This window comes from Triturus cristatus, chromosome 5_2, assembly GCF_964204655.1.
Source record: "Triturus cristatus chromosome 5_2, aTriCri1.1, whole genome shotgun sequence".
In the NCBI taxonomy this organism is placed as follows: Eukaryota; Metazoa; Chordata; class Amphibia; order Caudata; family Salamandridae; genus Triturus; species Triturus cristatus.
In genome coordinates this window covers 932454412-932469366 of record NC_140588.1, presented here as the reverse complement: position 1 = coordinate 932469366, position 14955 = coordinate 932454412, and the positions used below count along the sequence as shown (strand labels likewise).

The window sequence follows — 14955 nt, the reverse complement described above, 5'->3', positions numbered from 1 at the left end:
GATGCCTGTGTGGGATTTAATGAAAAATGCACAAAGAGGACTTCTTAGAGATGCCCCCTAAAAACGAACCCACCACTAGTGTCCAGGCTGAATGGCTGCTTTCAGCTGCCATGTTGGACTTGGCCCTTCTTGCAGGGTCATCCCTAAACTTTTTGCCTTCCTCCTAACTTTTTTTCCTAACATGGTGTTAGTGGTTTTAGGACTCTGGGCACTTTAGCACTGGTTAGCAGTGCGGAGTGCGTGTGCTCGCTGCCCTCTATAGGCTAACATTGGGAACTCCCCCCTTATGGGATAACTCCTAAATAAAACAAAATAAGTATGGCATGTTTGGTATGTGTGGAATGGAAATGATAAATGCTGCACAATGGTGTGCGCAGATTTATTTTTACTATTTTAGGAATGCCACTTTTAGAAGTTGGCATTTCTGTGTGCTGTGTGCCTGCCTACATGTCTGTTTCTAGAAGTGACTGGAGCTGGTGAGGAGTGGGTGGCTCCAGGGAGGCAGCGTCAGGCTCAGTGGGAGGTCTACAACTGGAGTAGTTGGCGGAGGAATCCCCTGTCCCTGAATAGGTCTGTACCTGCCCTGTACAATGCTAGCTCTGCCCTCCCTACTAACACCCCTCCCAGTGCCATTTGGGACTGGAACTTCCAAGACCCTTCCAGAAACCCCTACCCCTAGACCCTTCCAGAAGCTTCTCCCCCTTCTAGACGCAGGGCAGAAAGGTGTACAAATACAGGGGCGGTGACCCCATGTGGGTTGTTATTGTGCTTGTGCTGACTTGGAGGGGACATTTTGCCAAGAGGAACCGCCGTGGGACCCTGCGTGCTGGCCCCTGTGCCCAACTTTGCCTGCTTTCTAGCGCATGGTGAGCCCTATATTTAAATCCCCCCAAAAGGAAGGAGCGTGGATCCTGCAGTGCTGTGCTGCCGATGTTCTGTGAGGGAATCCCGGCATGTGGGATTCCCCCCTGCGCTCCCGAGATCAGCGGGAGCCCACCCCGCATTATGCAGCTCCTTCGCGGATGCCCTGTGCCGCATTTATGCCATTAAATACAGCGGATGCCCACCCCGCATATGGACGTTTTAAAACTAAAGCAGGAGCCCACCCCGCGTTTGTGCCACTTCTGGATGCCTTAAACTATCGAGAGCCCACTCCACACTTTTAAACCCCCCAGAATCACCGCCGCAACCCGAGCCAAGAACAAGAAGAGAGCCGCCGCGCTGCTGGCGGCGACCCGGAAGCCTAAGCCTGGTTGTGGGTGGGGCCGGCCGTCGTCCAGAAGAAGCCCTGGGAGAGGAGTGAAGAGCGCGGCGTGGTGAGCGGGACCTCCCTGTGTGGAGAGGGGAGAGCCCCACGTGTTGCCGTGCCCACCACAGAGTCCCAGCGGAAGTACGGGGTCCCAGCAGGGGGCCCGGGTGAAGTCGGCAGACTCCTCAGAGATCCCTGTCTCGGCGGCGGTAGCCACTCTGTGTGTGCGGGGGCTGCCGCGCTCCAGGAGAGTGGCAGGAATCAGTCTGGCGGGAAGCGGAGAGCGAGTCCGGCTGTGACCTCATCTGCCCAGCCCCAAGGAGTGGTGAGTGGGGCTGGGCTCTGGCTGTTGGGAGGTGGGGGCCGCCTTCCATGTGTTGCGGTGCCAGGGCTTTTGAAACTGCACAGCGGCACCGCAGTTGGGGGCCGCTGCACCGTGTTGGGGATAATTTTACTTTAGAGCCCGGTAGGTGGGGCTATCCTTGTGCCATGGAGTGGTACCAGGTGCGCCGGTATTTGTTTTTCATCACAGCTGCGCCACAGAAGCGGGCAGCTGCAACGGTTGGGCATATCTTTAACTTCAGAGTCCCAGAGGGGGCTTCAACGGACCAGTGCTTGCCAGCAGCCACCAACAGGAGGCCCCCTATCCCCCATTGGATAACATTGGGCCTCAGCACTCTGCTCCCGGCCGCCCTAGTGCCTCTGAGGGTGTAACAAGAGTGCATCCTTGACCCTGGGGGAAACCTTGTTCTAATCCCAGAACCTCAACTCCAAAGACCGATTACTTACCTAAAAACCGATAACCATATTTTCCTCCGTAGGATAACATTGACACTTTTTCCTGAAAAACTTTCTAAGTGTGGAGTTTTGAAACCTAAAGAAATTCTTTAAAATTGTACGATTTACCAAAAACGCTTTTACTCACCTGTTTACAGGAAATGTCCCAGTGCTGCATCCAGGCATACAGCACTGAGTAAGAAAAGTAATCCAAAAGTAACTTACCTGCTAAGTTAAGGTGAAGAGCAGCTCCTGTATAGACCGCCCTACAACATCAGCAACACTCTGAATCTGCTCACCCCAAATGTCTGTTTTTCTAGCAAAGTTTTTAGGCATAGGATTAGCACAGTATATATATATATATATATATATATATATATATATATATATATATATATATATATATATATATATATATTATCTACTGGCGGTCGCCAGTAGATAGTTATAGTTAGGACCGCGTTTCCATAGGAAATCTTAAAATTCTATTTTGAATAACTTTGGTGCCGGTTGACGAATCCTCGTGAAATTTTCAAAACTAATGGGGCGCTCCGCTCAGCTCCTACCCTGAAAGTTTTGGGGGGATTCGTCAAGCGGGGGCCGAGAAAAAAGGGGGTCCCAAAACGCGTTTTCCCCATGCATTTTCCCATAGGACATTTAGTCGAAGGTACAGCCCGAACGGCTGAACAGAATTACTTGAAATTTGGCAAAGAGGTAGTCCTCAGGTCAGGGATGTGCCTTTTGCATATATGGGGTCAATCTGTTCAGTAGTTCCTGAGAAAATTGCAGTTAAAGTACATAAATATCTATAGGCGCGCACGGTGCGCGCACCCTAACGTGCGCGAGCGTAATTCTGATTGGTTGTTACATGTCAGTCAACGTTCGAATTGGTCGAAATCAGGAAGTGTCGGCCGCCATTTTGTTTGCTTTGAGTGCGAGAGTGAAAAGAAAGGTGGCAAACGTGAAATGGGGGCAGGGTAGAGAGTTCCTGACCTCCTAGCCTTTGTCAGGGGGTCCCTGAAGGACCCCGAAGGCAGAAAAAAACATTTACATTTTTTTTTTTTTAAAATTGCGGGGTGCGTGCACTGGCGCGCACGGTGCGCGCACGGTGAAAAACCAAAAAAAATAAATGTATAATACGTAGTTTATTGTAAAATTAAATATATAAAAAATATAATAATAAATACATAACTTAGCATTTAAAAAAACGTACAAATTCACTGAAAAAACCATAGGTTTCACACACGTTATAGTTAGGAATTAGTATTTAAAAAACCTTGCAAATTCACTTAAAAAACCATAGGTTTCACACATGTTATAGTTAGGTGGACATTACACTCGTAAAAAAAACCAATGAAATTCCCCCGTTGTAGTTAGTTCAGATAACTATAACTCGCGCGACCGCCACTCTATCAAAAGGATGATGTCATCAGTGATGTCATGAGTGATGCCACTGACCATGTCATGAGTGATGTAATATGTGACGTCATCAGCAGTGGATTGCGGTCGCGCGAGTTATAGTTATCTGAACTAACTATAACGGGGGAATTTCATTGGTTTTTTACGAGTGAAATGTCCACCTAACTATAAAATGTGTGAAACCTATGGTTTTTTAAGTGAATATATATATATATATGTATATATACACACACACACACCTGTGTGTGTGTGTGTGTGTGTGTGTGTGTGTGGAGACATGAAGTGTGATATGCTAATTTTTACTGTTGTTATTTGTGGGTAGGGGCTTTGCTATGACTAACGAGAGACAAAACCTCGAGTGGATTATGATGCCCGTCATCTCCCTCAACAATAGTAATATCATATAGTCCCCATGCCACAAATTATGAAAACAGATTGATAGGTATAACATCAGTCTTGTGGATTATGGACTCCTATTTGTACAATAGCAAATACAAAACATGTATTAATATCGCATTTTGGCTGAATATTCTAGCTGCTTTATAAATTACTAAATAATAAATAACAACTCTAAAAGCAGGCACCGTTAGGGTTCAGCGTGGTACTAAGCAGGGCTGTCCACTCTCTCCTGTTCTTTACTTTTTTTTATTAAGCCTCTGGCAATAGCAATTTGGAGCTCCAGAATAATTCAAGAACCTGTACCTTGAATGGCAAAAATTAATCTACACGCTGACGATGTCATGCTTTTATTGCCCCTAAGAAAGAAGGGCAGTCAAAAGTGCTTGATATGTTTTCAGTTTTTCAAACACTGGGAGGATATAAGGTGAATACATCGAAAAACATTGTCATATTTAGCAATTGCACAGCCGTGGAGCGTCTGCCGTATCTTAGAGGCTGTATGCAGACTTATTTGGGGGTGGATTTTACTGAAGATGTGAATATATTATAGAATTTGAATCATAGACCACTGCTGATCAAAGTTAAAGGCTTACTATCCCGATGTGCATCGCTTCCTTTCACATTATTAGGGTAGGCTGCTTTAATAAAAGTGGCAGTTCTCCCTTTATTCAGTTTTTCATTTGTAGCTGTCCCATGCACAATTAGCTCAACATTTGTTTGCAAATATTAATGTGAACATCTCTTCTTTCTTATGGAACAAAACCAGCCCAAGAATAGCACTGAGCAATTTAGACAGGCATGTGAAGGAAGTGGGGTTAGCCCTCACTTGTTTTAAGACTTATTATTTTGCACACTTTGCACAGTATATGTACAGGTTTAATAAGACATGCACTTTATATAGCCACCTTCAGAATGAATTAGTAGATAGGATGCTGGAAAAAAAGCCAAATTAGAGACCTTCCAAGATTAAATACCCCAAAAAGTTTGACACAAAAGATTACAAGGGCTCATCAAGAGCACAGTTTTATTAGGCTTTTATCATTCCCTATGTTAATTCAGAAACTCTATTAAATCAAACTGAATTAGAGGGAGGGGTCACTTTGGATCCATCAATAGTAGCTAGGTGGGGAAATAACGGATTTCTGAAATTGGATGGTTTTCTGCAGAATGAATGATGGAAAACGTCATCTTGAGAGAAAACATGGTTGCAGTAGTCCTACAGGTCCCTGCTTGGGGTGCTACAAAATATTGATCCCAAATCTTTGTAAGACAAGAAGGAGCTTGTGTTAAATCTAGTGGAAGATTTGAACATGAAGAAAATAGGCTTGTGGAATAGATATTTACTATCCTGTAAGAAGGCGGATCTGTATGACCGAATCGCGATGAAATGGCTCAGGGAGGAGAATGTGACAATATCTAAAGATTAACTAATTTAATTTCTCTGCCTTGAGGGGGGCAACTTCTATAAAATGCAATTATTTGCAAAATGGCTGATATATAGGATCCCCAGATTAAAACATTTTTTAATCAGAAATGCCTGAACCAATGTATTAGGTGTTTATATGGTAGATGGTGGAGAGTGGGCAGTTCTTAGAAAAGCAACTGAAAATCCAAATACCACAAAATCCTATGTTGGCTTTTGGGGGCATCTGCCCCACAGCAGGCACCACAGCAAAAGTTCAGAAGCTGGTAGATATTGCTATGTTAGTGCTCCTGTCAATGATTCTGCAGAGAGTCTAAGCTTGTACCGTGGTTTGTTGGTTGGTGGGAGAAAATGAACAAGGTTAGGGAAAGAGAGAGGATGTTCGCAGATAGGTCAAACAATGTGAAGACATTTGATAACATTTGGGGTTTTAGGTTGATAAAATTGAGACCTGAAAGCTTTGAGACTTTGTTTGGGTAGATTTTGTTGATGGTCGATAACTTTCTATGGCACCTTATGTATTTATGCATTCATGTATTTTTGTATTAGTGTATATATGTAATGTATAGATGATCGTTTTGGTTGATAAGATGGCAAAACATTGTACCTCCTAAAGAAAAATAAATTAAAAAAAACTCTAAAAGGTTTTGTTCAATTTTCAAAGACAACCTATTTATGTAGCTTTTTCATTTCAATCTCAGCACAAGCCCCGCCCACAAATATTACCTGGCAATGGACCCAGTGTTCGAATCCCTTTACATGTCGGATACAAACACCAGGAGAGTCTACAAAGTGAAATCTCTGAATGATGTAAAGGATCTGGCAAAGAATGTGGATGTGATAGCTGGTACTGGAGACCAGTGCCTGTCATTTGATCAGAGCCCCTGTGGAGATGGTGGCCGAGCGGCTGAAGCTCCACTGAACAGTCCACGAGGTAAGAGAACATTTGAACCTTATTTTTGGGATTGACAAATTGAAACTCCATTGCATGCATAAAGTCTATAACATATGGGCGGTTACCATGGCATCACCTGTGCGCTTGGCATATATGGAAATAGTGCCCGAGGTAATATATCCTTAGTTTTTAGAACGTTTGCTATTCGATGCTGCATAATGGTCATAACAAGGAAATCCACTTTTTGAATCCAGTTTTATAGATATGCAGTTGTATTTGTAAATCCATCTAGAATTTATAGTGATTGCTTATGATTATCACATGGTAGTGGTTTGCAGAAGGCATTTTAATGAGACTCATATACTTTAATCTGGATTTACAGCATTTATCACTTTATAATTATTGATTATTCTAATTATTTCTATTTACATATTTAATGCAGTCAGTTCTACCTAAACGCATACATTTGGTGGTGCCTGTGGGCATGTAGTAATTTATTTTTTCATAATTACATTGTTTTAAATGTACCTACATACTTGTAGCAAAGTAAGCTTCTCTGAATAGTCACTCCAGATTGTTTGCCTTTTTTCAACCTGTTTATTGCTGGCAATCCGGGTCTGTGCACGGTGGCACTGCTACTACACATTTGCTGCTCCTAAAATGGTACTGTTAAAATTGGTTTCACCCAATTTGTCTATTTAGGCTCTCCCCTCAAAGCGGTGGTAAATGGTGCAGAAATTGCACCAATGGCCTTGGAGTTAAATGTCATACATATTTTTAAAGCACTTGGGTTCCAAGAGAACCACTGTGCTCTGGCTGAGATTTACTTTAAAGGAACTGCAGTGAAACATGAAAGTGAAAAGTGTCTTTGCCTCGTAGGAACACCTATCTTTTCATCACACAGCTTTTAAAGTTTAATGTAGGAAACAGTGGCACAGTACTTATTTGAAATTGTGTGCTCTCACAGTGACTAAGGGCCTCATGTAGGTAGCCAAATACCGGTCGGTAACGGCCGATTTTCGGTAATTTTACCGTTACCGACCGGTATTTTGGCTAATGGTATGTAGGGGGACAATTTTTGGTGTCGGAATTTACCGAATCGTTAAAATTACCAAATCGGTAATAATACCGAATCGGTAATGTTACCGATTCGGTAACTTTTCCGAATCGGTAATTTTACCGATTCGGTAAATTCCGACACCAAAATCGAGATGTAGGGGGAGTGTGTGTGTGTAATTTAGAGTCGGTATTTACCACCAACTTTTAGTTGGTGGTAAATAATTAAAGTATGTATTTATGCATTTCTACGCGCGTAGCAGTGTGCAATGTGGCATACATACATGCCCTTAGGGCATGTATGTGTGCCACATGTGCACACATGGCCGAATCAGGGGTGCAACAGGGTGTCAATGTGACACCCTGCCACCCTTGCATGTGTTCACCACATTACCGAATCGGTATTTACCGATTCGGTAATGAGGCATACCTTCCCATCAATGGGAAGGTATGCCTCATTACCGAATCGGTAAATACCGATTCGGTAATTACCGAATAGTAACGAATCGGTAAAAAATACCGACTCATTACCTACATACGAGTTACCACTTCTAAAATACCGATTCGGTATCGTTCGGTATTTTAGAAGTGGTAACTGGTATGCTACCTACATGAGGCCCTAAATATCTAAAAGCTGTATTCACGGCGTGGGGTAAGCTAGTTTCTCCATGAACAGGCCTGGGTATACATAAAATCCTTAAATTAGTCACTTTGGAAAATGATAGAAAAGAAAATTAAGTTATTTTTCATCCAGTTTTAAAAATCTAATTTAATGGTGAAATAAGATTTTTGATAACTGTAATGGAAAAGTAATTGTTAACAATGTGCTTTGTGCTACCTGAGCCAGAACTTTTGCCTCCATACGCCCAATACCCATTTCCAGCAGGAGTTGATGACTCTGCTTTCCAGAGGAAAATGACTTGTCCACTGAGCCCTAGAAGGCAAGGATATAGTCAACAGATGGTATAAGCCATTCAGTAAACTGGGAGAGAGACAGGAACATTTGTCAGAACAAAGTATAGCCTACACACAATAACTCTTTTGAAATATCAAATGGGGCTGCCAGGATCGACTCCCATTCATTCCACTGCTGTCCTGGAAGTTTTGTCTCCAGTCCCAACATCAAAAAACAGTTCTTGTCCTTCATAGTGAGAACAGATCTCATCTAAATGGGGGAGAGGTTTGAAGAAAGTAATTGCCCTTTTTTGATGGAAGAAGGGCATAGCCAGTTTGTACATAGGGCTTTGTGGAAATCAAATAGTAAAGCAAACAGGGCTGGACTGGCTGTAGCAGGCACTGGGCGTTTCCCCGGAGGCCCGCCAGAGTGGGGGCCCGTTTTAGACCCATGCTGGGCCGATTTTGTTACCGGGGGTCGGTTTTTGCAGCGTACCTACAATATTGGCCCCCAGCAACAAAAGCGACACAACGCTTTCTGTTCGCACACACCCCTGCCCCCCTCTGCCGCTGGCCGGCTGAGCTCTTTGCCAGGGCCAGTTGGGGTTCCCAGTCCGGCCCTAAAAGCAAAGAGAGACTGGCACATTGCTGCTATCTCATCATACCATTTCTGAACTTGGGAAGACCACACCTGAAGGATAACGCCTTGCTGGAAGAAGGAAGACTTAAATACTCCTGAGTCCTGCTGGCACCCACAAAGTAGAACTGCTCTCCAAGGGTCATGTGGCTGACCTCTCTGCTTTTTCCAGGGACCCAAAAGGAATGTTGATTTCAAGTGGGGCCACAGCTGTCTGGCCCCTGCTGGGGCCCTGGCTGGAGAGAGATGTGGGGCCTACACTGAGGATGTGAAGACCACAGGAGTGGCCAGGAGGAACTGGAGAAAAGTGGGAATTAATAAAGCCCTGACTGGCTACATGTTCTAGCACTTGCTTTGCTGGTGGATTCTGAGAACCAAAGTAGTGGCTACGAATGAAGGGAAAGCCTTGCATGGGGGCAAGGCAGCAAATCCATCCTGGTGGCAAACTGACCATATGGGCATGACGTCAAATATATTGTTCTGATCTGCACTTTTGGAGCCAAAATGAATGGCTCTATAGAGTTTGATGAAATATCCATCTTCAAGAAACCAATGGTGACTTCAGCCTTGGACTTTGCCCTACTGGAAGATTTTGACCTCTATAACAGAGACTAGGATAGTAACAACTTCAGCGAGGATCACACGCCTTATGTATCTAACCTCTGCCCCAACCTGGATGACTATTTATTGGTGCCTGGAGCCCTGTCAACCACAAACAGAGTTTTTACATTAGCTCCAGGGCTTTAAGTGGACTGGGTCTCACCGGTGCAGAGAAGTGACAGCAGGCATATCGATGTGCGCTGCTCACTTCTCACTAGTAGAGAAGTTACGGCATGACGTCATGCCAGGTGAGCATTGTAGGGGAAGGGAAACCCTTTAAAGAGAGTCATTTTCTCACTGTATTTTCCTTCTCTTTTTGAAACTCAGGAGCAGCAACATCGTTGTGGTGTCACCAGGGCTTTAAGTGGAAGCTTTTTCAATATTATATACAAGCCATAGTTGCTGCTTATTTATCTTATGCAATTAACAACCATTGACAAAGCCAATAGTATTGACTTCTTGTAGGTATGTTGTTACTTGTTGCATCATATAGCTGGATGCAATGACTGAAAGCAAAATACAAGTCGTGCGGCACATTATGCTAAGCACAGATTTTTAGCTTACGTGTTTTAAGCCACACCCTTAATTACATTGACCACGCCCCATTGAGAGACCCCCCAGTTTTTTTTCATCCCACTTAAAGCCCTGATCAGCTCTATACTTTACAGATTCATGTATCCGGTTTCCCTTATCTGATTTTAATCATTTTTTGTGGTGTCTTTTTGATTATTAGTTGTTTCCTCTTTTTCTAAATTGGTTGGTCTTTTTTATTTTCTTCACTTTGAAATTGTTGTTACTGCTTGAGTTTTTTCTGAGGAATTGCTTGCAGTTTGTGCCACTTCAACTGGCGGTTAAAAAGCTTCTTGTTTTGAGACCTAACTAGGGTGGGTTTATTAAATTGTCAAGGGTTCCCCCTTCCCTAATTAATGGCCAACTTTATGACAGCATTGTATTGATGTTCCTTGAAACCGTTCTAAGATGGTTTTGAACTATATAAACCATAAAACAAAGAGGCAAATTAGGAGGTTTCTGCTCAGGGCATTGCAAAGAGAAAGTGGTTTGTGTGGGGAAATATTCTTACCACAGAGACCTGGCAGAGAAAGAGAAATAAGCCAGCCATGCTGATTAGAACCCTTCTGCTTACAAGGCCTCAAGTCCCATTACCCCTCCAAGGACCTGTCCCCTCTGAAATTGGCCCACTTCAGGACTTTGTCTCATACAGTGGAGTGCAGTGCAACCTGTTCAGATGTAGAGAATAGTCAGTATTAGTAACACCTGCAATCTAATGTCGGCTGCTTTGCACTGTGACTATCCCTTTTTACATCAGATAATATGATGCCTTTTTCAGCATTTACAAAAGTCAAGTAAAATAAGACTCTAGGGTATCATATTTATGTTATGAAACTGTAAGTTTGAAACTTTCCTTTCGGAAAATGAGACAGTTAACATTGAGATCTAAGAGCACTTAAGTATTAAAAGTAACTTCTTGGAATTACTTTATCATTCTTTATCCCATGGTGTGGCATAACTGCTCTGACAATAGGCAAGAATGCTAGACTGACATATAGAGGTGTGTAAACACTCAAACCAGACATAAGTGATTTGTCAAACGTTGTAAACATCCTCAAAAGTGCACAAGCCCTGGCCAATTACAATTGTGTTGCATTATGGGACTATCAAGCAGAATACGTTATTCTCATAGAGATTAAACATATTTATGTGATTTATAGATCTTACAGGAACCATCTTGCTTACTGCATTTTGATTCATATCTCAAGCGAATATAGATATATTAATGATGGTTTGTAGTAATGACAGATGCAAAGGGAAAAAAAATTCTACCATATCAAATGAATTTAAGATATCTGTTTTCATTAATGAGATACACTCAATTTTTGACATATTTGGGGACATTTGGTAAGACCCATTATCATATGCCAGTATGCCAACAAGAAATCTGCTAGTGGCATCTGGTCATTTAAAGGCTTTAATGAACAAAATACTGGAACAGGGAAGGGGATTCTGAAGGGATTAAATCTTTGGCTAAAAGGTGTTAGGAATGCTTCTGTCGCAGATCCGGTTACCTACGAGGCCTCGCTTGAGCTTCCTCTCTTTGAGTAACTGTAGCTGACTGCTGTCTGCCACTTGGTCGCATGGCGTGGTTTTCTTCTCTTGAAGGGTAAATTGGGTTTTATATTAACATTAATGTCATTTTTTGAGAATTTTTCATTTTAGAAAATGTACTGCCACATTGCACTATACTCAAAAGTCTCTGGATTTTGAAAGCTCGAAAGTAAATGCCACAAGTTTATATCATCATGGTGGGATTGAGCATAAACTAGATTGAGAAGAGAAGGATGATGAATACATTCTCTGCAAACTTGTGGAAGTAATGCTTGCCATAGGAGAGACCAACATGTTGAATTTTCTTGTTTGGTAAGACTCATATGAGTATTTTTATATATATTCACCTGAGCTAGGCTCCAGCGATACCAGGTATGTTGAGCATATATCCACTGCGGCTAATGATTTGCCAGCTTTAAATCGTGTAGATTTTGAGGTTATGGGTTAGTAAAGGTCCTGTGTGTCCAGAGGACACTATTCACCCGTGCTAGATGTCCAGTTAACCAATGATGTAGACCACTAAAAGTAGGTTATAATTAATAGTAAGAGGGTAAACTGAATCTGTGCGCAATGGGTTTATTGATGGGACAGCCCTTCAATACTTTTCTTTTTCAAGTGAATAGGGTCATTGGACACTTGTTCTGAAGATGTAAGAAAATTAGTGAAGAGGAAGCTCAGATTTTCAGTTCAGTTCAAATAACTTTATTTCGGCCACCAGGGCCGGTACATACAGATAAAATGTGTATAATAAATAGGTAAAACAATACATTTTAACATACCATATTATCATTTCTTAAATCTGAACCTGAACTTTCCAGGGGGTACCAAGAAAAGAAATTGACCTGAGCAGATGTGAAAAGTAGCTTGATATTTGCTTGTTAACATCCTATATGTCTTTGTAGCTAATGGACATGGATGATTCAGAGCTCTGGTAAGTTGTACTCAAGTTCCTGGAATTCAAGCCCGGCTGTGGCTTCGAGTTTAGGCACATAAAGAGCCTTTTCATGAGAAGTTTTCATACATGTTGGGCCAGGCTGAGATTTCTTACCTCCATTAAAGATAAATCCGTTGGCTGGACAATCACACAATTTATATATGAATGTCACTCCCCTAACCTCAGTTTTCCGACTGACCCTAGGGCCAGTCATCTTTTTAGTTCTATTTTTAACATTTTCATTGTATTACTTATATTTTTTTTCACAGTTTATTTGGGCATTGATTGTGTAATTTAAAAATATTACCACTTTGTACATGCAACATTTTTTATTATGGTTCTCATTGCTGTCAATTTCTACCAGTTTTTCAAACTGCATTCTGCTTTTGGTTCTAATGTGGTCAATGTTAATAGCGATATTTATTTATTTTGATTGCTTCCACTCAACCTTATATTTATGGCATTTGTGACTTTTTGTTTGTTCTTGCCCTTTGCAGGAACATATTTCAACAAACATTATTTTTATCCGTTATTATTTTTCTTTTTCTAATAACAATGCGGCATAAAGGTGGAGGCCGGGGTTGGCGGTTGTATATGGGAGTGGATTAAACACTTTCTGTAGAACAGATATTTCCAGGTCCTACAACATCCTTTTAAATCTAAAGTCTGTCCTCTGTCACAAGGGGTACCACAGGTAGCGGATCCTAGCCCTACCCTATTTAATATCTACATGCGCCCCCTGGCAGACATTGTGTTGAGACATGGGGTGAACCTGGTGTCATATGCCGATGACACTCAGTTGATTGATACACTGGAGCAAAAGGGAGCAGGAACGGCATCTGATTTCAAGGTTTGCTTGGGTGAACTTGCTAACTGTATTAAGTTCAGCTGCTTGCAGTTGAATGCGGGAAAGACGGAGGTGATGTTAGTTGGCAAGCAGCCCTCCGTGTGGTCACATTTGTGGTGGTTGGAGGAATTGGGACCTACTCTGACCCCCAAGGACAAGGTCAAGAATTTGGGAGTCTGGTTCGATGACACCCTCTCCTATTCAGAGCAGATATCAACTGTGGCAAGAACTTGCTTTGGTATTCTTAAAATGTTGCAAAAATTCCTGGACCTACTCCCACTTGACGCCAAAAGAATCATTGTACAGGCCCTTGTTACGTCCCGTCTGGACTATTGTAACATTCTTTACCTAGGGAAGACTAAAAAAAATATGAACATCTTGCAGAAGGTTCAGAATGCTGCAGCTCGGCTAATTCTGAATATCCCTAGATGGGCCTCGGTGGTGGCAGCCTTGAGGGAATTACACTGGCTCCCTATACAGGCTAGAGTCCCCTTTAAGGCCTTGTGTTGTGGCCATAGGATCCTTACCGAGAATGTGCCAAGATTTCTGCGCCCCCTTTCTCCGTTTATAGACCTGCTCGGAACCTGAGGTCACTGGACATGGTGAAAATGATGGTGCCTAAGGTGCGGAAGGTACGGGAAGGAGGCAGCTCCTTTGGCTTCCTTGCGGCTAAGGCCTGGAATGACCTACCTGTGGACTTAAGGACCTGCCCATTGGAGACTTTGTTCCGGAAAAAAATTAAAACCTGACTCTTCAAGCACCCCCAGGGGTGCCGAAAGTAGGCCTCTAACTAGTTAGGGCCTTAGGGTAGGGGGTTGGGTCTGGGCTAGTTGGCTGTAGTCTTAATGGTGCTCTAGCGCTGGGACACTCCGTTGGAGTAACCAGGCGCTCTACAAGCTTAATAATAATAATAATAATAATAATAATAATAATTCAGTTGTTTTGTTGTTCATTGGTTGTATTTTTAATTTACAGCTGTAAGGTCCCATATTTATTTTGTTTGTTTGTTTCTTATTTTGTATGTTAAATATTACTCTTTATACTTGAGCTGGTTGTGAATGACGAAGTTTGTTATTCTTTAGGCCTTGATTAGGAGTAGGGTGGAGTGGAATTTATAAGTGGAATGCGCTCTATCTGATCATGACTAGCCTGGTGTTCTCACATCTGGTTAAAATCTCTTGAGACTTTTGTTGCCCCAGCAGACAGACCTGAGTTAAAGGCCCCAATCTGCCTTTCTCAATGGCAAGAGCAGAGCATGCAATGCTCCCCCACCAAGAACTACTCTACCTTGTATCTCATACCTGCCCATATTGGTCTTTGGAGCTAAAATGTAAGCTATCAGATGTAAAATGACAGCATTTTTTTGATAATGTAGTTGATCGCAATAAAAATGAGTCAAAATCCAATATCAATTCAATGCCCATTGATTAGGTGTAGTACATAATACGGTTGGCTATTAACAGAGTAGTCATAGTTGTTAAATTGGTGTATGGAGGGCACTCCATCATGTAAAACCTATTTTGCCTTTGGATAATACTTAAGCTATTTTTTCTGCGCATCTTTTGAGCGATGTTCTATTCTGTACTCCTTGTCTGGTTTAGTCTTTCATTGATACATTTACATATAGATTCTGTTATTTTGGACTTCCTAGGCACCTTTACAAAATCTCAAAACATCGATTGTAGATGCTTTTAGAAATGA

At 42.3% G+C, this 14955-nt stretch overlaps 1 protein-coding gene across 3 annotated transcripts in view; it reads left to right on the top strand.

Moving 5' to 3' along the window:
• Positions 1-14955, top strand: part of TENM1 (teneurin transmembrane protein 1) — a 1737496-nt gene that overhangs the window by 1440508 nt on the left and 282033 nt on the right. For all 3 annotated transcript variants that reach the window (XM_085608139.1, XM_085608140.1, XM_085608138.1), the window contains one exon: positions 5969-6201. In XM_085608139.1, the coding sequence (XP_085464265.1) occupies positions 5969-6201 (233 nt within the window). The remainder of the gene's footprint in view (positions 1-5968; positions 6202-14955) is intronic.